A 27,180-nucleotide genomic window follows, 5' to 3' on the forward strand; every position below is an offset into this window, starting at 1 on the left:
GCTTTTTTTTTTTTTTTTAAGTGTCACACACGCGAAGAGAAAACGTCGACAGGAGCGCAGCTTCTGGGATTGTAGCAGCGACAGTAAACCCGGAAGAGTTTTGTTTTCTGCCCTGGTAAAGCTATAAGCGCATGACAATCCGGTGGCATGTGTGCGTCAATGGTTGCAGTGCGCAGAACACTTTGCAGGTATGCCGAGCATCTGCTTCCGGCTGTTCAACATGTGTGCGATTACAGGATTACCGCTTTGTACGGTCGCACGTGCATGTTTAAAAAAAAAAAGTGTGTGTGTGTGTGTGTGTGTGTGTGTGTGTGTGTGTGTGTGTGTGGCGGGACATTCAGAGGTTTTGCTCTTGGTCGTTAAGATTTCTTGTGAACTTGCAGCTGTTGTGTGAAGGTTGTCCGACAACCAGCCTGGAAATAATTTGGGGTGAAGGAATTCCGCTGCTGTGCCGTGAAACTTTACACCGACGGCTGGACATGGGGAAAGTTTCTAACTGGCAGGAAAAAGAAAGTCCGCAAACGCTTCGGTGACACCTCTGATGCTCCGTGTCGAATAAAAAGAAGCTTTAAAATGAGTTTTTTTTCATATATTGTCAAATTTCAACTAGGGTTGCACGATATATCTGCACTAGCATTGATATCGGCCGATATTGAGACGATTAGTCGGTTAACTGGAATATACAGACTCAAAGAAGCCGATTGCTTGAGGAACAACAGGCTCAGACCAGTAATTAAGTCAAAGTTGTACACATTTTGGATTTGAGATTATTTTAGTTAAATTCTCTGTAAATATGTTCGACCCAAAACTCCTCAAGTGGCCTAGTTTTAGCTACCCCCGGTTCAAATTCTGTTAAAATGATAAGAATCTCATATTAAGCAGCTTTTGCTATACAATTATTAATTTGTAATCAAAAAATAATCAACAGATCATCCCAGGACCCTTTTCACATGTTGATGTTAGTATTTTTTTTTATTTAGCCACACATGTGTGGGGGACCAGTTGCTGGGGACTTTAGATCAAGGACCCCCCCTTGCTGGGGACTTTAGATCAAGGACCCCCCCTTCCATTAAAATGATTTTATTCTTGTTCATTCTTGTTCCTATGAATATTTTGCTTTGTTTTGTTATTTAAAAAGCACTGTGATTGATTGTCCATGTGAAGCTGTATATTCATATATATGTTGATAACTATTCTGGCTGAGAGTGAGGAGTTTAGAAAAGCAGGACTTTTGAACAGGCGCGTAGGGCAGCCTGGGGTCCTAAGTTTTTTGTTGTGTAGAAGAAGCCGAGTAGAGAGCAGCCTGAGTGTGACGCACGTTGGACTATTGATGTTGTTCGTGTTCGAGAAAAAAAAGGAGTAAAGAAAATTTACCACAACCGCATGTCTCGATACCATTTTTGTTCGAGTGTGCAACAAAATATTGGAGGTCCCACCGAGATTATTAACGCTTCGTCGAGGGACTTTCTTGAGCGATGCTAACCGGAGCGAGCAGCGGCGGGAGCGCGCCTACACTGTGCGCGACCGACATGGAGGAGTTGGCAGAGACCGTTTCTCAGCAGCTATGGCTCCTGCAGCTGGATCAGCTCAAAGAGGTGTGTGCAGAAGCTAAAATCCAAAGCGGACATTCTGTAACGAGGCGAGCGTTAATACGATTAATAACAGAGTCCGTTGATGCTGTGATAAATGATGAAGAAGAGGAGGTGGCGAGGTGCTATCTTCGGAGATTGTTAAAATCAATTGAACTGATATCACAACATTCTGAAGTTACTGTTGAAGAGGAGGCAACGTGTAACAAGTCACAAAGCACCCAGGCTGTAACTGAACAAATGGACTTGGCAGAAAAATACTCGCAGCTCCACCTTAACAACCAAGCTTTGCAAGAGGAAGTACTGAGGCTAAATGAACGTATAAATGGTAAGCCTCAGAGAACAGTGACTGAAAATGTGATGCCAACCACAGCAAATAGGCTTCCAGAAGTGACCATACGGAGGGAATTTAAAATATGTGGTCAGATAGGGGAGAAGGGTCAGAAAGACAGGCTCTCATACACCAACTTAATGCATCAGATTGAGAAAGGCCTGAGTAAAGGACACAGTGATGCTGAAGTAATAGAAGCTGTAATAAAATCAATCAGCCCTGGTTTAAGCATTCGGGACATGCTTGAAATTAAGCGGGATCTGACCCTGCCCCAGCTCAAAGCGATTTTAAAGGGACATTTTAAAGAGGATAGCTCCACTGATATCTATCAAAGACTGATAAATATCACACAGGACAGTCGTGAATCCCCCCAAAACTTCCTCTTCAGGGCAATCGAACTGAAAGAGAGGCTGTTGCTTGCTTCAAGAGAAGTCGATGCAGATGAACAGTACAGCGCCGACTTCATTCAGAGGAAATTCCTGAGGTCAGTCAGTACTGGACTGTTGAGTGACAACATAAAGTTTCAGCTAAAGTCTTCCCTTGATGATCAAACTGTGACCGATGAGACTCTTATTGAAAAGATGAATGAGGCTGCAAGTGTGGATTCAGAACGACAGTCCAAACAGAAGAAAAGCTACAACACCAAAATTCCAAAAATTAACGAGCTACAAACAGAAATGCAGATCAGGCAACAAAACCAGGCTGCACCTAACACCAGTTTGGCAATCCAAGAACAGTCAGCTGAAGTGGTGAAGCAGAAAACCCGTAAAACCTCTGCGCCCATCAGTTCAAGGGAGTCAGAGCTGTGTGAAACAGTAAGACTGCTCAGAGAAGAGATTGCTGAAATTAAGAAAAACATGACCAGCTCTCAGTCTACTCACCAAACAAGAAGGAATGTTAAAAGGGGATGCAAAGGATGTGAAGAGCACAACATAAGTGATCAATGTGAGCATTGTTTTAAGTGTGGACAGTTGGGACACTTTTCCAGGGGCTGCAGGGGACCAAAAAGGTTGACTGTGAAACCTGATGGCATGAATGTGAACATACAAACCTCCACACATGCACAACAACACACTGTACTCCAAGGAGAAGCTGAGGAAAAGGTGTATGAGCGGCTCTGTGAACGGATTAGGCAGCTGGAGGCACAAGTGGAAATGGGTGAGAAAGCAAAAAAAATCGTAGGTTCCACTTATGCCAGTCACCTCTCCATACATCAGCACACCAAGCTGCGGACTCTGATAGGAAATAAGTGCATGGTGGACTGCTTCTTTGAGGATGTGCCAACCAAGGCGTTGTGGGACACCGGCTCACAGGTCACCATCATAAATGAAAGCTTGAGGAGATCCCAGCTACCCCACATCAAGTTACGCAGCACAGGTGAGCTCCTAGAGGAGGGAGAGACCTTGGTTGGGAAAGCAGCAAACCAGACTCCCATTCCCTTTGCAGGTTGGGTTGAGGTAAAATTCAAACTGGGATCAAAGGGAGGCCTGAATCCAGAACTGATTGTGCCAGTGCTCGTCTCTAATGAGCCTGGAGTGGCTGAGCCACCTATAATTGGCTACAATGTCATTGAACATTTAGTAAAGAATGGCATGGAGCACCACCCTGGTGTCACATCCATAGCAGTAAAAGAGGCTTTCTCATTTGACTGCAAAAAGGCAGATGTGTTAATTCACTTAGTAAAAACAGCTCACCAACATAATGAAGAAACCATGGTGAAAATAGGACGTCTAAAAACAGTGATTCCGGCGGGTCAGACCAGAGAGGTGAAGTGTAGTGTGCGGATTGGTCCTCTCTCAGAAAGACAGGAAGTACTGTTTGAGCCCGAGGTGGTCCCAAGATGGCCTGAGGGTTTGAACATCTTAAAAACAGTGGTCTGCCTGAAAAAGGGAAACCGGTAAGCAGTATCAATCCCAGTCACAAACGACAGCCATTCAGACATTACTTTGATACCCCGCACTGTACTGGGATACTTACAGCAGATTAAGGCAGTTTATCCAGTAGAAGCCAGACCTGTGGGTGTAAGTGAAAAGAAAACAGAGATCAACTCACTTGCCAGTGACCGCAACCGTCCAGCTTCTGACGAACCACATAGAGAATATGATGAGTCTGAGGCATCCAAATTTGATCTGTGGGACCCCCCAGTGCCCATTGACCACCTAACTCCTGAGCAGCAAGATGATGTAAGAAGGATGCTTCATGAGGAGTGCAATGCATTTTCTAAGGATGAGCATGATGTGGGGTGCATCCCATCCCTGCAGCTTAAAATCAGGCTGAGTGACACAACCCCAGTAAGGCGGACTTACACATCTGTCCCCAAACCACTTCTTAAGGAGGTGAAGGAATATCTGGAAGACCTGCTGAACAGAGGTTGGATTCAAAAGTCCCGATCTCCATATTCATCACCCATAGTTTGTGTGCGCAAGAAGGATGGGAGCCTCCGCTTGTGTGTGGATTATCGTGAACTGAACCGGAAATCCATTCCGGACCGTCATCCCATCCCTCGAGTACAGGATATGCTTAATAACCTGAGTGGAAGTGCATGGTTCTCTGTCTTAGACCAGGGCAAGGCATACCATCAGGGTTTCCTGGAGGAGAGTAGCAGACCACTGACCGCATTCATAACACCTTGGGGTTTATATGAGTGGATCAGGATTCCCTTTGGCCTGTCCTCTGCTCCAGCAGAGTTCCAGCGCAGTATGGAGGAGTGCCTCGCAGGCATTAGGGATGAAACATCGCAGCCATATTTGGATGACAACCTAGTCCACAGCCAGTCATTTGAGAATCACCTACGCGACATGAGAGAGGTGCTGCGTCGTTATCAGACTCATGGAGTGAAACTAACGCCAAGAAAATGTGAAATCTTCAAAGACAAGGTGAAGTTTCTGGGAAAGATTGTATCCAAGGATGGCTACTGCATGGATCCTGCTGAGATCGCACCAGTACAAGCACTCAAAGACCGCGTACCAAAAACGGTGGGTGATTTGAGGAAAATGTTGGGCTTTCTAACATACTATCGTCCATATATTCCCAACTTCTCACGCACTGCTCAACCCCTGTACAGGCTGCTGACCACAGAAAAGAAACCTGGAAAGGTAGTGAAAGGAGGAGGGTTAAAAACAAACAAGGGGAAACACAAAAGCTCAGACCAGCTTCCCTCAAGCCATCCAATCGTATGGACAGAACATCATAAGGATGTTCTCTGCCAGCTGTTGGAGTATTTGGTGTCTCCTCCTCTGTTAGGTTACCCTGACTTTGAGAAACCATTTGTATTGCACTGTGATGCTTCGCAAGAAGGCCTCGGTGCAGTATTGTACCAGAGACAACAAGGCAAACTTGTGGTCATAGGTTATGGGTCAAGAACATTAACTTCCCCAGAAAAGAATTACCACCTCCATTCTGGGAAGTTAGAGTTCTTAGCAATGAAGTGGGCAATCTGTGAACGATTCAGAGAGTACCTTTATTATGCACCCTCTTTTGTCGTCTATACAGATAATAACCCTTTAACCTATGTTTTAACATCAGCCAAGCTAAACGCCACCACACACCGCTGGATAGCCGAATTAGCAGACTTTAACTTCTCCATCAAGTATCGACCGGGGAAAGTTAATGGGGATGCAGACGGGCTGTCTAGGATGCCCCTGGACATGGAGGAGTACATGCGGACATGCGTCCAGGAGATGGAGCCAAAGGTAATTTCATCTGTCACACAATCAGTCCAGCTAACATCCCATGATCAAGGGCCGTGGTTGTGTCCTGCAGTCATAATGGCAGCCTGCAATGATGAAGAACAGGAACACATAGCACCATCAGTGGCTAAAATATCAGCAGAGGACCTCAGAAAAGCACAGGAAGAGGATTTGATGATTGGAAAGGTGCGTGAGTTTGTGATGAGAAAACAGTGGCCCCAGCATGCCAAAAGAAATTGGCGTGAAGGCATCTCTGTATTCGCTAGAGAAAGAAACAAACTGTGTGTCAATGAAGATGGCATTCTTTTTAGGAAGTCCTCCAATCGAGTTCAACTTGTGCTGCCCAAGGTGTTTCACCAGCTAATATATAAAGAACTGCATGAGGAAATGGGACACCTTGGTGTGGAAAGAACATTGAACTTAATTCGTGACCGATTTTACTGGCCATATATGAAAAGGGATGTGGAACATCATGTGACAAAGGTTTGTAGTTGCCTGAAGCGGAAGCATCCAAACAGGATAACAAGAGCACCACTGGTCAATATTGTTACCACTCACCCATTCGAGATGGTCTCCATTGACTTTCTTCATTTGGAGCGTTGTAAAGGAGGATATGAATACATCCTTGTTGTCATAGACCATTTTACACGCTTTGCTCAAGCATATGCATGCACGAACAAATCAGCAAAAACCGCTGCAGAAAAGATCTTCGGAGACTTTGCCCTAAAGTTTGGATTTCCAGCTAAACTTCATCACGATCAGGGTAAAGAATTCGAAAACAAGCTGTTTTCTAAACTGGAAAAGTATTGTGGCATCCAAGGTTCCCGTACAACTCCCTACCATGCAGCTGGAAATGGTCAAGCAGAAAGATTTAATCGAACACTTCTTTCAATGCTCAGAAACCTGACGGAAAAAGAAAAGTCAGATTGGAAGAGCTCCCTGCCCAAAGTAGTGCATGCGTATAATTGTACACGCAGCGAAGCAACCGGATATGCACCTTACTACCTTCTTTATGGCAGGAGTCCCCGACTGCCAGTGGACATGATGTTTGGGTTAACTCCAATTGATCAGAGCACCTCCCACAGTGATTATGCCAGTAAGTGGAGAAAAAGGATGCAAGAAGCTTACAAGTTGGCATCTGAGACAGCACATAAGGAGCGAAACAGGGCAAAGACGGAGTATGATCGGAGAATTCATGGAGTGGAACTGCAGCCAGGATCTAGGGTCTTAGTGCGGAATTTCAAGGAGAGAGGAGGACCAGGAAAACTCAGGTCGTACTGGGAGGACAAGGTCTACATAGTCACTGAAAGGAAACACAAGGACAGCCCTGTTTATGCGGTACATCCTGAAAAAGGCACAGGGAAGATCAGAGTTTTGCATAGAAACTTACTATTGCCTTGTGATTTTCTGACTGCTGAAACAGAGAAAGATGCGAAGAACATGATGGACAGGAAAAGGCAACAGCAGAGTAGAAACAGAAGGAAGCAAGGAGATGGTGTTGACAAGAATGGTGACAGCAGTTTTGATGATGAAGACAACTGGAGGTCCATCACCCATCCAAGAGTACAACCTGAACAAGTTGAAGGTCAGCTGAGGAGGGATGCAGAGGATGCTCAAGTGGCTGCAGGATCAGAGGTGGAGCAGGAAGGAGAAGTGGACGGAGAGGAAGAAATGGCGACAGAGGAGCACTCATCATCTGATACAGCAGATGGACAAGATCCTGCGGAAGCAGCACCATCTAATGAAGCAGAAGAACAAGATTCTGGCGAGGCGGTGTCATCTGATGAAGCAGACGAGAGAGGGCGGGAACCCGTTCCAAGACAGTATCCTTCTAGACAACGAAATCCACCCAGGACACTCACATACAGCAGGCTAGGCCAACCAACACTTATGGTTAGGCACAAGTAATGTTCAGTGGATATCGGGGTTAGGTTACATTGTTCCATTATATGTTCAGGTTATGGTACACAAGTTAGGTAGCTAGGCAGGACAAGGGGGATTAGAATCGGAAGCTTTAAGTATAATAATAGCTGATTAGTGCACATCTGGAGTTGGGACCACTATTGGGTTGATTTAGACTGATATATGTTGAGCATATAGTAACATAAGTGGGTCTGAATAAAGGGTTATGGGGCAGGACCTTAAAGTCAAACTTTACAGTCTGCGATACACAACCTGCAGAGATGGCAGAGTGACCATACAGATATTACCTGGCCAGTACTATCTATTGTTTCAACATGACATGAAGAGGGGGATAGATGCCATGTTAAGAACTGTGTCACACAGAACAGTGTGCCAAGAGACTGTCTTCCAAACTTGTCTCCATACCAGCTGAAGCCTCAGTTACTCCAGAGATGTCACTATGTCGGGACGACATTTATTTTTGAGGGGGAGAGTGTGGGGGACCAGTTGCTGGGGACTTTAGATCAAGGACCCCCCCTTGCTGGGGACTTTAGATCAAGGACCCCCCCTTCCATTAAAATGATTTTATTCTTGTTCATTCTTGTTCCTATGAATATTTTGCTTTGTTTTGTTATTTAAAAAGCACTGTGATTGATTGTCCATGTGAAGCTGTATATTCATATATATGTTGATAACTATTCTGGCTGAGAGTGAGGAGTTTAGAAAAGCAGGACTTTTGAACAGGCGCGTAGGGCAGCCTGGGGTCCTAAGTTTTTTGTTGTGTAGAAGAAGCCGAGTAGTAGAGAGCAGCCTGAGTGTGACGCACGTTGGACTATTGATGTTGTTCGTGTTCGAGAAAAAAAAGGAGTAAAGAAAATTTACCACAACCGCATGTCTCGATACCATTTTTGTTCGAGTGTGCAACACATGCATTCTTTGCTACAAATGGTCAAGCGTTCACTAAAGGAATCCTGTTATTGAACTTTAGGCAGTAAAATGTTTATTTTCTTATTTAAAAGAGGAGCTTAAATATTGTTTAGGGTTAAGATTTTATAAAAGACTTCACTGGAAAATCTGCAAATTGTTTCAAGGGTTTTTTTTGTTCGATTAATCGTCATAATAATTGGTATTAATCAATATTAATCGAACTACAATAATCGTTAGATGTAGCCCTAATCTTTTAACATATATAAATATAAGTTGGCCAACATTGACATCTTGGCTTATTCTGTATGTTTGCAGTTGTGTCATACTTTTTCTATCATTGAATGGTAGAACGCACAGTGCTGTGTAAGAGACTGAAAGCTTTTGATGCATGTCTTATAAACTAAACCTAAATTAAACTCTCTCCTTGACTTGTCTGCTGTGTTCTTTGGTCTTCAATGTTGCTTGATCACATGTATTAAAAAAAGAAGTGTGGAAGAGGAATGAAAATAGTCATTTTTGGGTTGTTTGCTGATTTGGAGCTCATACTTGATGACTAATTTTGGTAAACTACAACAAACACATCATGCAAGGTTTTGAGCTCAAAAATGGAAGGATGGTTAGAGCTTCTTATGCGCTCTAAGGGCTATTGACCATTAAAGTCCGGAGTCAATTGTGTATCCGGTTAATTGACCGGGCCTTAATTTCACATTGTCTGCAGACTACAGTGGGTAGTCTGGAGTAAAATCAGATCAAGACATTCTCATGAAACCACACCAGAGCCACTAGATCCTCTAAAAATGTGGGTCAAGCATTCAGGCTTGGAGCGTACACTCCTAGTTTAACTTGCCAACTAGTCAGGAATATAGTGACGTATCGCTTGGGACACCATATCATGTTCTTTCCACTTGTGTGTCAACTACTGCTAGATGCTCAAGACACATTTATCTTTGCCTTCAGGTGTTTAATGACTGCAACCTGCTGCTATATCCCAGTCTTTTTTAAGGAACTGAGTTCAGCTAAGCTTGTCACATTAACATATGATTACAATTATTAGTCAATCACTCAATATTATGCAATTTGATCACTTTCTGGGGTTATGAACATCCACATGCAACAAGATTTCACTGTCATTAGCAATGATAATACTGTATATTTTTCTGAGATGGTGGGACGCAGTCGTGCTCTGATCACTGTTTTAATAATAATCTATTTTATTGATATTGCCCTTTATGTCTCAAATTGAAATACCAAAGGGAAAATTCACATGCTGATGATGGCAAGTGTTAAGGAAAAATGATTATTTTTAGTCCTTAATACAGTTAATCTTACGACATGTGTTAAAGGTATATTCAGCACTCCTATTGGGAACAGTTTTCTGTTGAGCAGATAAGCAGGCATTCAGACAAACAGGGGCCAAAATGCAGATCACTCAATGGAGTCTCCCCGCTGTGAGGCGAAGCCATAAAATTAGCATTTTCCTTGGGAGACAGAGACTTTAGATTTCTCAGGTATCTGTGAGGTCTTATCTCAGGATCGTTCTGTACTCAGAATGACCGTGGGAGCCACGGGGGAAGACAGATGGCCCTTTGATCTTTGCCGTAGATCAGGGGGAGTTTCCAAGTTTCTCTGAGTGCTTAAGGGAGTGTTAAGGAAAAATGATTATTTTAGTACTTAATACAGTTAATCTTACGCATGTGTAAAAAGGGTATGTTTGATACTCTTGTTTTGAACCGGACAGACAGGGGTCAGAATGCAGATCACTAAATGGGGCCTTTTGCGGCCCGGCTAGAACACAGAGCCATAAATTAACATTCCTGCAGGCAGTTGGGGGGAGACCTGCCGGAGGCCAGCATCTGCGATGGTGTAAAACTAATGCAAAAGAGAAGATTGAAACCCCTTAACATTTAATTTCTAAGTATTAATACCATGTTTTTACTGAAGATTGTATTATCTCATTTTAAAACTACTAAAGGATGAATGTATTTGAAAACTGTATTATCTGTGACGATATTAGAAGCAAATGGAAATTGTTTGAATGAAAATGTTTTCTTTACTATTAGAAAATGGCTCAGGAATTATACTTTATTTTGTCCTGTGGATTTTATGTATTATTTTGGCAGAACTCAATCTTTTGGGGGGCTGACTGTGCAAAAGCAAAAACTGGGGTTTGCAAAGATAACATTTCTTGAAAATTACCAGATGCAAGTCTCTTCGAGAACGTTAGGAGAGATAATGGAAGAGACGTCAGATTCCGAGGGTGTCTGCGAAATCTTATCTTAAGACTCTCGGCGCCAGGGACATCCGTACCTGGTATCGTCCAAGATTAACTGGTCCGCCCTTGTCTCTCGACAAAAACCAGACGCCTTTGGAACTTCGCTGTAAATTAGGAGACTTCTCAAGTTTCCCTTAGTCCCTACGGGAGTTTCTAATTGGTTAAAGAACGGAACGCCTTAATTGAATATATTAAATTGAAGAAACACCCACTCAGTATAAAATTTCGTGCAAGCGTTAAAAATTCAGAATGCTACCACTGTTTTGCTTTTTGGCATAAAGCTTTCTCCAAAGACGCGTCTTTGCCCCCCTTGTTTTCTTTGTGTTTCTTTTTCTATTTTTCCTGTTACAGGTAATGAATATATATCTGTACCTCTGCAGTTTTGTTAATTGATTCATGCGTTGCTTTGTATGGGATTAAACTCTGTGATCTGTGACGTCAACATGCAGTGTCGTGGTTTCACTTTCTCCAGCCGCAGTCCGCCTGCTAAAGATCCCAGGACTTTAAGGAAGAAGGAGCCAAACTTTTTGTCCAAAGTTAATGTTAAATTAATCTTCCTTAATAGGAGTTTCCAGTTGGTCAACAAGAGGAACGCCTAGAATGCATAAATTAAATAGAGAAACACCTCTTTAGTATAAGATTTAGTGTCGGGAGAGAAAATGCAGAGAGCGGCCACCATTTTGCCTTTTTGCATTGGATCTCTCTCCAAAGACGTCTTTGCTTTTTGTTTGTCTTTGTTTTGTGTTTGTCTGTCTTCCCCTTGTCTGTCTTTATTTTTATGAGAAAAATGCATATCTCTGTTCCTCTGCAGCTTTGTTGTTGATTGCTTTGTATGAGATTAAACTCTGTGATCTGTGACGTCAACGCGCTTTGTTGTTGCTTTCACTTTAGAGCACGCCGCCACTCGTCGAGGATCCCGGGAAAATTAAAGAGGAAAGAGCCAAACGTTTTGTCCAAAGTTAGCATTAAATTATCCTCTTTTTTAACACAAGCTACTGGGTTGTAGCTACTATTAAGGAGGAAATTTATTAGGTTAGCTTAAATTTTGGAAAAAGCATGGCTCTCTTTTCCTCCTGTTAGCCCGGGTCCCGAGCGGATGTCGTCACGGCTGCAAGAAGACGGCGAGGCACAATGACGTCACAGATCACAGAGTTTAATTCATACAAGGCAACGCATGAATCAGTTAACAAAGCTGCAGAGGTACAGAGATATGCATTTTATCACAAAATAAGACACACAAGGGAAGACAAACGAACACAAAGACAGACAAAGGCGCCCACGTGGAGAAAAGATGGAAAAAACTCTCATCTCTCGGCTTGCTGACCTGTAATTTTAAACTAAAGAGGTGTTTCCCTATTTAATATATGCAAAGAAGGCGTTCTGTTGTTCTACCAATTAGAAACTCCCTCAGCCCTCAGAGAGACTTGGAAACTCCCCTCATTATGGCAAAGGTGTCTGTTTTTTATCCAAACAAAAGGGCGGACCACTTCGCGTTCATCTCCGTCTGATACGGGAAGAGGCGCCAAGAAGTCTCTTGTCCCCTATCGGAATGTAAATTTATTACTCTGTGTGTGGGGGAGGCAAAGGGCCCTGCTTCGGCCTGCTTCTTCAGCTGAATTCCCAAATGCTCAACAGAAAACTGTTCCAAATAAGAGTGTTGGCTATACCTTTACACATGTCGTAAGATTAACTGTATTAAGCACCAGAAAATAATCATTTTCCTTAACACTACGGAAATTGTTGAGTCTCAGACCGGTCTTTGCCCAATTTGTCGAACAAGACCAAGACCTAACAATCCGAGACAGAGGCCAAGACTGGGGAAAAAAATCAGGAATCGAGCCCTCCTTCACTGGTGAACCTTCACTGGGATAATTTGGTAAGACTTAAAAATTCCTGTTTACGAAAAAATGTCGACGGCCACAATTTCACGCTACTTCTATTCCGTCAAAGGCCAACGACATACTCCTTGAGGGTCGTGGCTATAAGACAAAAAATTGGGGAAACGTTCAAGGGATACCAATTCTTTTGCGATGTTCTGTGCATTTATTTTATTTAGGGGTTTTTTGGTTCTAGTGGCCTCAATTTGAAAGTGCTAGGACAAAAAAGTGGGTAACGAGAAAGAGGGAAGACATGCGGGAAAGGTCATCAGGCCGGAATTCAAACCTGGCCGCGTCGAGGACTAAGGCCTCCTTACGTTGGTTGTGCCTCCATGTGCATTTATTTTAACGGGAAACCTTGTTCTACTACTTAGAAACTAAGATGGACTGTTCACGGTCTTCCTCCAGATCCTCTAAACATCACCTGAGAATGAAGTTTCCACAGGGATCAGTGAGATCCACCAGAGACTGCTCTCAGGCTGAAAACAGCTGGAATCCTCTGAGATGGGATCTTTCCCCAGACGAGATCAGGACCGTCACAGACACCTTAATAGCCAGAGTGAAGAAGGTCTACGATGATGTCGGATCTCTGCACATAGAAACCGTCTCTGCTGAAAACATGCCGGAAGCCCTGGCTAACGCTAAGCTGGACTACGCATGTGAGTAAGGTGAATTGTTTTCACTCAGGAAGTCTTTTAGAGAACCAGTTTTTGCATTCATCCTGCCAGAAAATTCTCTGTAATCAACTGGTAGTTGAAGGTAAAATGAGCTTTATGTTGTTAAATATAAAGCTCTGTCTAAATACAGTTAAATGAAAAACTAAGCCAAGCCTCTGCTGTGTCCATTTGTTTGAAGGGCCTAAGCAGATGCCAATCAGATACACACGTTTGAGTCATTGTAAAGCCAGTGTGGTTGTTCAGCCGGGGCACCAAACCGGTTAGGACCGCCTTTGTGTCTTGTCTCTGTCGTTTAGTTCTTTTAGACAAATTATGTTAACACAAATAAAATACCTGTAGTTCTATGGCCAAGAATATAGCAAAGGTTAGTATCGTTTACTGTTTTCTCTCCATAAAATTTGGGATGCTTTCTCCATGAGTGTCATTTGTGTTTTTGTTGTTTGTCATAATATATGTCTGTTTAAATTCCTAAAGTCCATACAGCAGTAAAAGTGTTCTTTTCACATGTTCAAACAATCAATCAAATTTTATTTGTAGGCATTTCGAAGTGCTTTACATCATATCAAACACAGGAACACAATGCAACAAAGAATCAACAATCAAAACACAACATTAATTCAGGTTCCATCAATAAATTTGTAATTGATTACGTTTCAAATACAATTCCAAACAGGTGGGGTTTTAGTCGAGTTTGCATCCATAGAAGGTTGTTTTTGTTTTAACCCCTCCAGGGGTTTTTTTGTGGGCTCTAGAGTCCCTTTTTCATGAAGTAGGCTGACAGGAAAGGGGGGAAGACATGCGGCAAACATCGCCGGGTCCGTGAGTCGAACCCGCGACAGCCGCATCGAGGACTCTAGGCCTCCAAATGTGGGTCGCGCTAACCCCTACGCCACCACGGCACGCCCACATCCATAGAAGGTTTACCTGTTAAACTCCTACTGTGTTATATGGAACAAAATACCTGTTGCTATTTTTATTCCCACTCACAATCACAATCACAGTTTAAAACGATGCAGACAGCATTTTAATGGGGTTCTGGCACAAGGCTCCGTACATCTCTTTCACAGAATTTCGCTCAGGCACTCCACCGTCCCTCACGGATTTTTGTGCAATTCTATGGTACCTATTAGTGTCTAGAATTTACAGGGTTTGTGTTACGCGCAGTGACCCTCAGTCACTCGTCGTTTTTCTTCCGACACTGGGTGCCGTACACCTGTCACGGAATTTCGCTCTGGGACTCCGTCGTCCCTCACGGATTTATGTGCAATTTCAACATAGAATCAACAATCAAAACACGACATTAAGTCAAGTTCCATCATTAAATGTGTAACTGTTTACGTTTCACATACAATCTATTAAGGAAAGATAATTTAAAATCAACTTTGGACAAAACGTTTGGCCCTCTCTTCCTTAATCGTCCGGGTCCTTAGCGGGTGACGCTCTCAGTGAGTGACGTGCAGCAACAAGGAAACCACAACACTGCGTGTTGACGTCACAGAATCACAGAGTTTAATCTCATACAAAGCAACGCATGAATCAATCAACAAAGCTGCAGAGGAACAGAGATATGCATTCTTTACCTTGAGACAGGAAAAATAGAGAAAGAGAAAAAACAAAGAAAAGGCAAAGACGCGTCTTTGGAGAGAGCTGCTGCAAAAAAGCAAAATAGTGGCAACTTTCTGAAAATTTAGTGCTGACACTAAATTTTATACTAAGGGGGTGTTTTTCTGTTTAATATATGCACTCAAGGCGTTCCTCTAGTTGACCAACTGGAAACTCCCTTAGGCACTCAGAGAAACTTGGAACTCCCCCTATTTTACGGCAAAGACCAAAGGGCCATCTGGTCTCTGGTACAACAAAAGAGCGAACCGCTTCGTCCTGACCCCCTGTGGTTCCACGGCCCTCCCGGGCACAGAAAACAAAAGATAAAATTTCACAGATACCTGTGAAATCCGAAGTTTCTCCCATTATCTCTCCTTACATAAATTCTCAAAAAGACTTACATCTAGTAATTTTGGTTTTAAGGAAAGGTTATCTTTACAAACCCCAGTTTTGCTTCTCTACAGTCAGCACCCCAAAAGATTGAGTCCTGCCAAAATAACACATAAAATCAACAGAACAAAATGAGGTATAATTCCTGAACAATTTTCTAATAGTAAACAAAACATTTTCATTTAAACAATTTCCATTTTCTTCTGATATAGTCACAGCTAATACAGTTTTCAAATACATTCATCATTTAGTAGTTTTAAATGAGATAATACAATCTTCAGTAAAAACATGGTATTAATACTTAGAAATTAATTGTTCGCGGTTTCAATCTTCTATATTGCATTAAATTTCACACCATCCCAGATGTTGGTTTCTTACAGGCTTTTATCTGCTGTGAACAGACCAGATGTCTCTCCCTTAAGCTCCAGTGCTTCTGCCCTGCCGGAAATGCTAATTTTATGGCTTTGTGTGTTCTGGCCGCACAGCGGGAGGCCCCATTGAGAGATCTCCCTTGATCTGCATTTGGTTCCTGTGTCTCTGAATGCTTACCCATCTGGTTTAGTTTTAAATGCTTAACACAAACCTGTTCAAAATAAAGAAATTTGTTCAAAATAAGAGTGTTCCATATACCTTTTAAGATTAACTGTATTAAGCACTAAATATAATCATTTTTCCTCAACAAATCCTAAACAGGTGGGTTTTTAGTCGAGATTTAAAGGAAGTCAGTGTTTCAGCCGTTTTACAGTTTTCTGGAAGTTTTTTCCAAATTTGTGGTGCATAAATGCTGAAAGCTGCTTCTCCTCATTTGGTTCTGGGGATGCAGAGCAGACCAGAACCGGAAGACCTGAGAGGTCTGGAAGGTTGATACAACAACAGCAGATCTTTAATGTATTGTGGTGCTGAGCCGTTCAGTGATTTATAAACTAACAACAGTATTTTAAAATCTATTCTTTGAGCTACAGGGAGCCAGTGGAGGAACGTTATGTTATCTAAGTTTGCTTAGATTTCGCATCACTATGTGATCACTGTCATGAGATCGATGTAACTCAAAAAAAGAATTTTGACTTTTTTTTCTTTTTTTTACTGTGTAGTTAATACATAAATGTATTTCATTTGTCTTCTGTGTTTTCATTTAGGATATATTACATTACATAGGAATATCCATAGAATTTCGATGTCAATAAAGGTAGGCCTATCAGATTCGAAGCAACTAAATATAGTAAGTGATTGACAGGTGGTTATTTTACTTTTCACCCAAACCTGTCTTAAAATTGTAAGAGATAATTGACCTCGGTTGGGGTATTGGGTTGGTTAGCAGCAAAAAAAGTTGTAGTTTTTAAATCCAAAACTTCATAAGGACAAGGGTAAACAACATTTGTTTATTTTCATTTAACATTAAAGGGGGGTGCACCGTTCCTGGAGGTACTGCAATACCAGGTCGATGCGTGGAGTGGACGGAGCAAGCCCCTATTCCATCTCCCTGTTCCAAAAATCAATTTAATATATGGTCCCCGGGTAGGGGACGTATCAGATATTAAACTGATAAGAACAGATACTACACTTGATCTTAGCCAAAAGGCCGAGAAGCGATACCACATAACTGGGGAGGAAACCATATAAATCTGGTCCACCCCATTCCGACTCACGGTTTAGAAACTTTAAAATTTTATCACTCACAAAACAAGTAGCGTGAATAGAAATTGTTGTTGGTAAATCACTGTTGTTGGTTTGGAGTGGAAAATAAAGACGAATGAGCCAAATCAAACTAAAAGCTTGCCTGAAAAAGAAACCAATTTGCTTTGTTTCTGGTCACATGACATGCTTATAGCCAATAGAAAGCCTGAACGTTGAAAGTCGTTTAAAGTAAAGCACTCTCCTCCTTACAAAGATGTTTAAACATTAGCATAGCTGTTATACCCAATGGCTGCTATTCAAGCCATTGGATTTACATTTGAATTCATTGAATACAGCTGTATGGTTGAAATTAATGAAGCCTTTCACGGTTTGTGGCTCTACATAATGAGCTTACAGCGGTCTCTAGTGGAGAGTGAGAGCCTGTTCAGCACAAACTAAACATTGAGTTTTCTTGAGTAAGTTTACACATAAAATGATACAAGATAATATTCTTGCTACTTTTAATTTATTGTTTAGGGGCACAGTCAGGCCTTCAGATACACACATACAAATACAATTATTTAAAAAAATAAAAAATTCATGAAAGGAAGTGGAACTTTTGGGCATCACAGTTGATGCAGGTGCTCATGCGCCATACTTTAGGGCGACAATTTCAAAGGTAGTTAAAATTAAACTTAAAAGGAAAAAAAGGCTGTTTTGTTCGTTTCAAAAAGATCTTCTGGACTGCTCTGTTGTGTGTAGTGGATTTTCCCTTGCTTATGTTTTATATGGTATGCAAATGCTTGAAGTTCTCAGTGGTTCCTTTGTGTTTCCTAGCATCCCGCCACATTCTTGACTTCCCTCAGTATGTCTGTCCCAACAAGGAGGTTCGATCGGCGAGCACAGAGGCAGACAAGAAACTATCTGAATTTGACGTGGAGATTAGCATGAGGGAAGACATGTTCAAGCGTATGATGGCCTTGCAGGTACATGTTGTTACTAGAAAATACAACAAAACATCTCATGGATCATCAATTGGGATACTGCCTCCCCTTTTTTTAGTTCTGATTAATCCTTGGATGGAAAATAATTGTTTCATATAGTCAGTGATGTCTAGTGCTACTGAACGTTTTTTTTTGTTTTCTTTTTCTTTTAGAATGGCCTCAAATCCACCAATAAGATGTTTTGTGTGATGTGTGTTTTGGCAGAAAAAGTTTCAAGACAATCCTTCAACTGAAGAAAAGAGATTCTTAGACAGACTGGTTACACTGGGCCAGAGGAAAGGACTGCATCTGTCTAAAGAGATACAGCAGGTAATCTCACAGATACTAACGATGAACATTTATTCTAACATTTATTGTACCACAGCACTAATTGTAGGACAATTTAAGGTATGATTGATGAAACTCTGTGCATTATTCTGGACAAGCTATTGGTTATTTTTATGGAAGTGCAGTCAGTGGGAAGTTGGTGCTTCCTCCTGGATGCTGAGAATAAGAAGATTAGGTTACGTGCTTTGTACTGCACTGCCTTCATAAATTGGGTTCCTCGACATTCGGTCTCAGATCTAAATATACTACAAAAGGTTTTCTTATATTTTGCCTTGTTTGGTGTATGTTATGCTATTTCCTTTGTTTTTTCTGTGAGAGATTGTCTTTAAATAGTCTGTAGTTATGTTTTTATTGATTGTCTCAAATTTTGGTATAAAAAATGTCTTTCTTCAATTTTCCTTAGGAAGTAAAAAAAACCTCCAAGCTTATCAGTGACCTCTCCATAGAATTCAACAGGAATCTGAATGAGGACAGTACATTTCTTGTTTTTTCCGAGCATGAACTGGGTAAAAGCCTGCTTGCATTAATCAGTGCCTCATGCGAAGATGCGCAAGACATTCATTCTCACTTTGTTCACCTGGCGAAGGAGGCCTCGCTGAAATCTATCTCAATGGTCTGGAGAGGACAGCAGAGGGGAAGTACAAGGTGACGCTGGAATATCCCCACTACCACCCCCTGATGAAGAGGTGCCACAATCCTGAGACCCGGAGGAAGATGGAAACAGCTTTCCACAGCAGGTGTAAACAGGTGAGTAATTCCACTTACCAACAACCCCATTCTCTTCCTTAAAAAGATCATTCAGGGGTTCTGTTCAAACACCATGAATAGCTTTAAACTTTCGTATCTTAATTTTTCTTTGTTAGATTAGTCGTTTCTGACAACGTGATTCAGGTGTTCTTTTGTTTTGTTTTTTTTGCTTTCTACTTTCCCCCAGGTGAACACGGCGATTCTTGAACAGCTAATCCAACTAAGGGCAAAGGTGGCAGACTTACTCGGTTACAGCAGCCATGCAAACTATGTGCTGGAGATTAACATGGCTAAACACGCAGGCAATGTGTCCGGCTTCATAGGTACGAGCCTTCTGATACCTCGACCTCACACAAGTACATATGCCGTAATTTATGTGGCATGTAGGCTGCCAAGAGCGTGCCACAGTACATGTCTTACAGTTGTGTTACTTGTGTTAGTAATCGAAATGCGTGTGTGTGTAACATGTATTTAAAACCTTGTGGGGACCATTTTCTGGACACATTGAGACGTTGTGGGGACCCACAGCTCCTTGTGGTCCCCACAAGGGGAATTGCTGTTTTGGGGATAGGGGTTAGGTTTAGAACTAAGGTGTGAATTGAGTTTTGGTTAGATATGTAATGGTTAGGTTTAGGGGTCAGAGGTGGTTTAGTGTCACAATCACGTCCCCCTGAATTGGTGCATTGACCAAAACAGTTTGGTGTAGGGCAGGCATGTCCAAAGTCCGGCCCGGGGGCCAATCACGGCCCGCGGTCAGATTTCATACGGCCCGCAGCTTCGGTTTTATAATGTATTATTTATGGCCCGCCTGCACCGTGAAACAGAATAAATAAGTCATAAAACTTGAAACTGTAATTCCTCCTTTCACCAAATGGTGGCAGCACCACTTTAATACTATCAGTCTGCCTCCGTGCAGCGAACCCCTCTCCACTCATTTCTGCCATGGACACTGCAAAGAAAACAAGTTTACAGTGAGGGCCGCCGCTTTCAAGAGAGATGGGAATTATAACACTTCTTCACTGAAAATCAAGGCAATTGTGCTTGTCTAATTTGTGAGACGGTTGCCTTGTTTAAGGATTTCAACGTAAAAGGACACTACCAGACTAAACATGCTAACACATACAACAAGCTAACAGGAAGTGACTGTGCTGAAAAAGTGAAGCAGCTCCAAGCTGCACTGGCATCACAACAGCGATTCTTCACGCGGGCCTGTGAGTCAAAAGAAAATACCACCAAAGCAAGCTACGAAGTTAATGTTAACCCTCTATGGCATGGCGTTGCCCTCAGGCAACAAACCACATAGCTGTACCTCACATTGCTCCTTTATTTTATTTTTTGGGGGGCATGATTTTTGACATATTTTTGTCCAAAAAATAGTTCTTTTATGAATATAGTTTTTGTTTGATTTGTATTTCATTTCTCATAATCAGTGTAGACAATCTTGGTGTTCTAGACCAATGTTACCCTGAGGCAACAAACCCAAATCTGGTTCCAGGAGGTGTCAGAGTCCGATTTTATGATTGACATGTAATTAGGGACCACCAAGCTCCCAAAGAATGCAGGAAAATATTTCTTCCCCACAAAAATAAAAAGTCATGCCATAGAGGGTTAATAGCTAAACATGGCAAACCTTTTACTGAAGATACATTTATCAAAGACTGTGTTATGAAAATGGTGGAGAACATTTTGCCCTGAGAAGAAGCAAGAATTTGAGAAAAATGTTTGCCTGGCACGTAACAGTGTGGCTCCGAGAGTTGAGGACATGAAACTGAGTGTTTTGAACGGCAACATCTGTCACTATCAGCAGTGAAAAGCCAAAAGAACATTTATGCACCTGGATTTATGGCACTTATTTTTATTAAACTCTTGAGTAAGATTTGGTTATGAACCTGTAGATATTGTAAATGACGAGCAAAATTCACTTGTTTTAAGATTTAATAATAATAGACAACTTTGCATTACTTTAACTCCTGTTTAAAATGTTCTTGATGCAAAGATATTTTTAAACTCATGTAAATTTAAGGTATTTCATACAGTTTGTTCAATGTTATCTGACTCTCCAGATATGAAAGAAAGGCAGAATTTGTGTTTTTAGAGTTGTTCTCATTTGCCTGAGTGGCTTATATTTGTTTGTTTTTTTTTTTGTCATTTGAAAAATAAAGATAATTGTGACAATGAAAATTGTTTTATAACAGTGTGTGAAACTTTTGTAGTTAAAAAATGTCCGAACAAACTATTGGCCCCCGGGCATCTTCACTTGATCAAATCTGGCCCTCTTTGCAAAAAGTTTGGACACCCCTGGTGTAGGGAGTCAAAGGCAAGGCACCGGTCAATGCATGTCATTCTAAAGCAGGGGTCACCAACCTTTTTGAGACTGGGAGCTACTTCACGGGTACAGAGTAACACGAAGGGCTACTTGTTTGATACATACATAAATTTTTTTGGCTCAGCCTTTATAACAATAATACATATACATATATATAATTACATGCGGTCTAATCATATTAATGTTAGGGACTACTCACATAGTTATCAGTAAGGGCAGCTGTGGTTAATTGCTTTTATGTGACCAGAAGTTCTTAGTTCAGAGTTTAAAGTTTGATTCCCTTTGGAGCTTTTCTGTGTGATTCTAAATTGCCTACAAGTGACTGAGAGTTTGGATTATTCCAGTAGCACCTGCAGCTGCACGGCTGTATGAGTACCTTGACATATTCCTGTGCATAAAAAAGAAAAGAATAGTTATTGTATGTTTTATTATCTAATCCTCTTTACTATTAACAAAATTGTGGAGAAAAAAAATCTGCGTCAAAGTAGCACAAAAGGCTAAATCTTATTGGTCACTCAGTTTACTTTTGTTAATTTGGTGCTTTTTCTGTGAGCTAAAAATGAATGAGCTCTGCCTGAGCTTTTTACCATGCACGGTTCTGCCAGACTCTAGAGCCCACAAAAAAAAAGACCTCCTTGAGGGGGAAAAAAACAACTACGAACACTGACCAAAGAGCAACAAGCAAGAAGTAACCAAGCACAAGGCGCTCACCAGGACTGTTCTCACCCTCTTTCCCACTGCATGAAGCCAGGCAGCCATTTTGAACGAAAGCGCACCACGTTGAACGAAAACAATCAATGAGCAATGCGCATGCTCTGCGTGCTCTTTCGTTCTTGTGTTTTATTTATTTGCTAATTAAATAAATATTAATGTATATAAATAAATAAAATAACAATAGTACGTGTACGCTGAGCATTACAAGAGCAAAGAACGGCTCTCAGTGAGGCTCCAGTCCTTTCTTCTTAGTAAAGAGAAGTTCAGGAGACTGGGATCGTTCGTGAATGTCTCGTCACTATATTGCTGACTTTAGGACACCGTGTTGTCCCACATATGCGACACGTTAGTTAACACCTCTGCACAATAATTAAGCAATGAGTGACTTTTTTTTTTACATCGTAAATGCTTATGTGTCTCTGTACAGCTAGCTTTGCCAACATCACGTTAACGGAGCTTACCTTTCTTTGAGCTTCTTTTCTAAGTGACGAAACAAGTTAAATCTGGTCCCCACCGTCTGTGAAAGCGAAGCGCTGCTGAATTAGCCATCGGATTTCTTATGATTTATGCTGCGCAATTCTATTACTGACGATTAGACATCGTCTGCTGTTCAAAGAAACCCACTGCGCATGTCTTGCAGCGGCGTGCCAGTGAAAGGTGCGGAGGGGGTAACAGAAACATGTAATGGAGCTTTGGAACTGACGTCACTGCGTGTGACGTTTACGTCGCTGGGCGCCATCTTGTATGACCACATACCAAAACAAACTTTTTCCGGCGTTTTCATTGTGTTACCGACCGCAGTGAAGTTGTTTCAAGTTCGATATTGAATATTCGCGCTCCGCGGAGTAAGGAGCGTTTAGCTCAAGGTTGATCCGATTTATGGACGCTAATTCCGGCCAGCTGTTCTCTACCGCTCCCTCCTCAAGCGCTCGGAGGTTTACATTGGGACCGTAAATTTCCGAACCAAACACTCCTGTAAATAAATGACTTGTGACCAACTGGTACAAAAAAAAGCGGTAATTCATGCTATTACACGAGGCACACTCTATTAAAATTTTAAGTGACAGACTGGCGACCTGTCCAGGGTGTATTCCGCAGCTCGTCAGGAACGTTAGCTGGACATAGGGACCAGCACCTCCCGACCCCACTAGGATGGATAAATCATTTTAATATTAAATTATGTTTTCTTCTATAGCTTCCAAATCGTGTGCCCCACTAACTCAAAATCAGTGTGAAATTATTCTACTAGACTAAAGTGTCGGATGCAGTAGTCTGTAGAACCCCACTGACTCTTGAACAGTGGTGATGAGTTTGTTGGAGTGATGAAGAAAGTCCCAATGAACCAGCCGCCAAGAGTAAGCCAACGACCGCCTGACTGCTTTGCAAGGTGAGGTAGGGCTGCTAGTTCGGGAGCCATTTACTTCCAATGAACGGAACTAACTGTAAAACAGTTCAAGACGCCCCCTTGTGGATTTAAATAATCCCTTCACTCCTTTCAGACCCTGAGATTTATTGGTGGTGTGTTTTTCAGAGAAGAAAACATTTAGAACCCATTACTTTAGAGTAGTAAACTGTCATGTAGCAGAAGCATGTTTTCTGATTGCTGGTTCAATACAAACACAAGTTTCAGACAAAATGGGAAGATTTCTGAATTCATATATATATGAATTATATAATTCATATATATAAATAATATATGTATATTCGATAGATATCGAATATAGATATCTAGCAAATATAAATTCGATAAATGTATCAAATCTATATTTGATACATATAGATTTGATATCTATATGATATCTATTCTATCGAATAAAATCTATTCGATACAAATAGAGTTTTCTATATGTATCCGGACAAAACACTGGCTAAAACAAAAACAAATACATGAAGACTGATTTATACTGACCAACATTGTTATGGAGATTTAGCTTTCTCTGATATATATTTATATATATATAAATATATACTGCTCAAAAAAATAAAGGGAACACTTTAAGTGTTAAACACCTGTTTAAGTGTTCCCTTTATTTTTTTGAGCAGTGTATATATATTTCATTAAAAAAAAAAAACAATATATACATATATGTACAATTAATTTTTTCTTTAATCCAAAATAATTCACTGAGGCATAAATTTATATAGGAACCAACACAAAAATTTGGTCAAATATCCCTTGAGTTCAGAAATCTTCTAACATAATCATCCCACCATATGTCATCTGCCAGCTCCTCTCGTTATTAGACTTGGGATTGTAAATCTGGTTGTTTTTAGTGCAGAATTTGGGAACAATGATTCTGTGGGTCATAAAAGAACTACCTCTTTTATGGCTTCTTCAAGTTCACCTTACATCAGCATCTAGCCACGGGAAATGAGGCCAAAGAGGAGCGAGCATGCTGATCTCCATTGCTGACTTTAGCAGGAAATGAAGTACGTGTGCCTGTATTTTTGAACTGTTGATATTAACAAGAAATGTAATATAGTCAGAAAACGTAATGTTTTACCTCGATATCTTAGTGGATATTAAAATGTCGGCGTTCTGGTTTATTAGTTTATTAGTATAGTTTTTTCAATTTGTGCTTCAAACATGTCTTTCATTGTCACTGAACACTTTATTTGTTTATCCCTACATTGCATACATTTTGTTGTGATCTAGATTTAATACAGCAGACTAGATTTGGAGGCATTAAAAAGACAGAAAGAGAGTCAGTAAGTGAAAATCTAATAAAATAACACAGGAGAAGTCCTGAACTGCTCTATTCTTAACTCTTGATAAAGTCTGACCATCTCTTTAAGAGCACACATAAAAAATTTAACCAGTCATTGCAGAAAAAGGACTCCAGGAGGAATGTTGTTACGGCCAGTGGCCTTGCATGTTTTCTTTTTCTCTTCCTTTTCTGTATATCTGCAGCTTTCTAATCAAATTGACTCCACTGGGAACTGGATGCAGCCCTCATCCTCCTGTGCCACTCCCTGAGGTCTACAGCAGAGCTGATTGGCTCACCAATTATGAGCTCCACCAATCCCTGATGAGGCCTCCCTTTTTAAACCCAAGACTTCCTGGGAGAAGGCGTGGCTGATTCTTTGCTGAGACAGCTTGCCACTTTGCAGAGTGTTTGTTGACTGCTGTACACAGCATTGTCTTTTGTGAGCTTTTGTAAATCTTTGTTACCTTTGATAGTCCCTGTGGGGGCTTTGTATGTAAGCTTATAGTAGCTAACTGGAGTTTTGTTGTATTTTATTTAACCTTAGGTTTTGGTTAAGATCTTTGGTTTACAACTCTGGTTGTTTTGTGGATATTGTTTTATTTAGTATTTTTGGTTAAAAGACCCTAACTTTTCATTGTAGTTGTGTTTTTTACCTTTGTATTTTGTTAAACCCAAACAATAAAACCCAATCTGATAAACCTTTAACATCTAGGTTTCTTTAATGTTACTTCTCCTTCCCACTGCCTGAGCTGGGTCTTAACAAATGTAATATCACATTCTCGTTTTGTTCTAAAATAATTTTCTGTGTTACTCATTTGCATTGCAAATATAGACCTCCCAAAGTTCCCAGTGATTTAAAGCTACTGGCTGGCTGCTTCCCTGTAAAAACTAATGGATCTCTTGTGAAGCAGGATTGTTGTTCCCATTAGCCAGCTCACTAATTGCATCATTTGTGAGTCAACCAGGTATTGATAATGATGGAACGGGTGAGTGGTTGGGGGTGGGGGGTGAAGATGGACTCAGATGCTGCAATGCAGATCTCACAGGGTGATGCAGCTTCACTCTGCCTGAGCAGAAAATAACAAGTCTCTAAGTGTTCCCTGTGGAGAAAACACCTGGAACGGTTCCTTCTATTAATCAGCCAGTGGAGCAGTCATCCCAGCACTGATTCCTTCAGCAGATCTAGATCTAAGTTTCTATGTTTGTGTCTCTGGGCTGCTGTGCTGTATTAGAGTGTGTGTGTTAGTGTGTGTGTGTCAAACTGAGTCAAATCCCTGAAATACCTCAAAGGTATTGAGGCTGGCTCGGAGCTGGATTCTAAACCTTTGATAAACATCTCTACTTAATAACACACACACACACACCCACGCACACACACACGCATGCACGCACCCCTACACGCTCACACACATCGTTCCAGTTATATTAAAGCCTGACTGTGAGAGTTTTCCCTGGGTACTCCTGCTTCCTTTCACAATCCAATAACATGAATGTAAGCTTAACAAGTGATTTTAAGCTGAAGATGCAAGCTAGTGCTTGGTTCTGTGTTGGCCCACTGATGGACTGGTACTGAAGTTATCCTTTCACCAATAACAAGTGAGAATGCCTTCAGCACCTGCAAAGGTGAAGATGATGAAGCTGGAAAGTAAATAAGTGAATGATTGTTCTGCTTGCTAATTCTTTGGGGTAACATTTTTTGTTGTTGATTAGGGATCGGTTCCAACATCTCCATTTACCGTTACCAACATCACAACTTTTCAAAATCAGCTTGACTTCTTTCTCCTCCTCTCTCTGTGGATTTTGTGTCATTTATTGTCAGCACTAACTTTCAGATATTAAATGGTAAGGCAAGGCAACTTAATTTATATAGCACGTTTCAGCCAAAGACAATTCAAATTCCTTATATTCCTTCTATTACAAGAAAGTTAAAAACATACAACAAGAAGATAATAATTATCTTCTTGTTGTATGTTAGTTACTAAATGCTTACTATGACTGATCTACAGTTACATTTTTTGTGGATCACATAGTTCCTTGAAAATAATCTTGGACGTATTGTCCGAACACAGTGTATTTTATTTAGATTTTATGCAATGGACCAAGACAAAGCAATGTATTATGAATTTAATTTTAGACTGAAATACGAGAACTTTTATTTAAATCTGTTTTAAGGGTTTTAAATGACAAAATTTTATGGCTCATACAGTCCACTAGAAAAGGGTAAACTAAAATGAAAACAACCTAATCAGGCAACCGCAGCATTACGTTAATGTTCTTGAGAAATTACTTTAGTGGTGATTGTTTGACACTGTCGTTGTTTAATGCCCTTGTTGCTGGATTCATTTGCATCTGTAGCTGCCTATTTAAATATGCAAAGTGCAATTGAGATGATGTGTTTTCACTGAGAACGTTTAGGATGGTGGAGGAAGCATCAGTGTCACACAATAGCAGCAGTAAGTGTCAGCAGCAAAGATTATGCCTGTG

General features: G+C 41.1%; 1 protein-coding gene and 1 non-coding gene across 4 annotated transcripts; one reads left to right on the forward strand and one right to left on the reverse strand.

Annotated features, from left to right (window-relative positions):
- The first annotated feature begins 28 nt into the window (after positions 1-28).
- On the forward strand, positions 29-25,361 carry LOC111606537 (thimet oligopeptidase-like). Of its 3 annotated transcripts, XM_023327293.1 has the most exons (8): positions 34-188; positions 12,996-13,246; positions 17,708-17,856; positions 18,079-18,183; positions 18,605-18,707; positions 18,788-18,948; positions 19,136-19,271; positions 24,900-25,361. In XM_023327293.1, exons 1-8 carry the CDS (start codon positions 148-150, stop codon positions 24,905-24,907), a joined length of 954 nt encoding a protein of 317 aa, XP_023183061.1. In that variant the 5' UTR covers positions 34-147; the 3' UTR covers positions 24,908-25,361. The 3 variants fall into 3 exon arrangements, with proteins under 3 accessions (XP_023183060.1, XP_023183061.1, XP_023183059.1); XM_023327292.1 differs by lacking the exon at positions 24,900-25,361 and having other exon boundaries at positions 29-115; positions 19,136-19,732; XM_023327291.1 differs by lacking the exon at positions 24,900-25,361 and having other exon boundaries at positions 19,136-19,732.
- On the reverse strand, positions 16,657-16,847 carry LOC111606801. Its single transcript, XR_002752246.1, has one exon. It is a non-coding gene; the product is annotated as a U2 spliceosomal RNA (small nuclear RNA).
- Positions 25,362-27,180: the final 1,819 nt, after the last annotated feature.

The sequence above is a fragment of the Xiphophorus maculatus genome, chromosome 22, assembly GCF_002775205.1.
Source record: "Xiphophorus maculatus strain JP 163 A chromosome 22, X_maculatus-5.0-male, whole genome shotgun sequence".
NCBI classification, from domain to species: domain Eukaryota; kingdom Metazoa; phylum Chordata; class Actinopteri; order Cyprinodontiformes; family Poeciliidae; genus Xiphophorus; species Xiphophorus maculatus.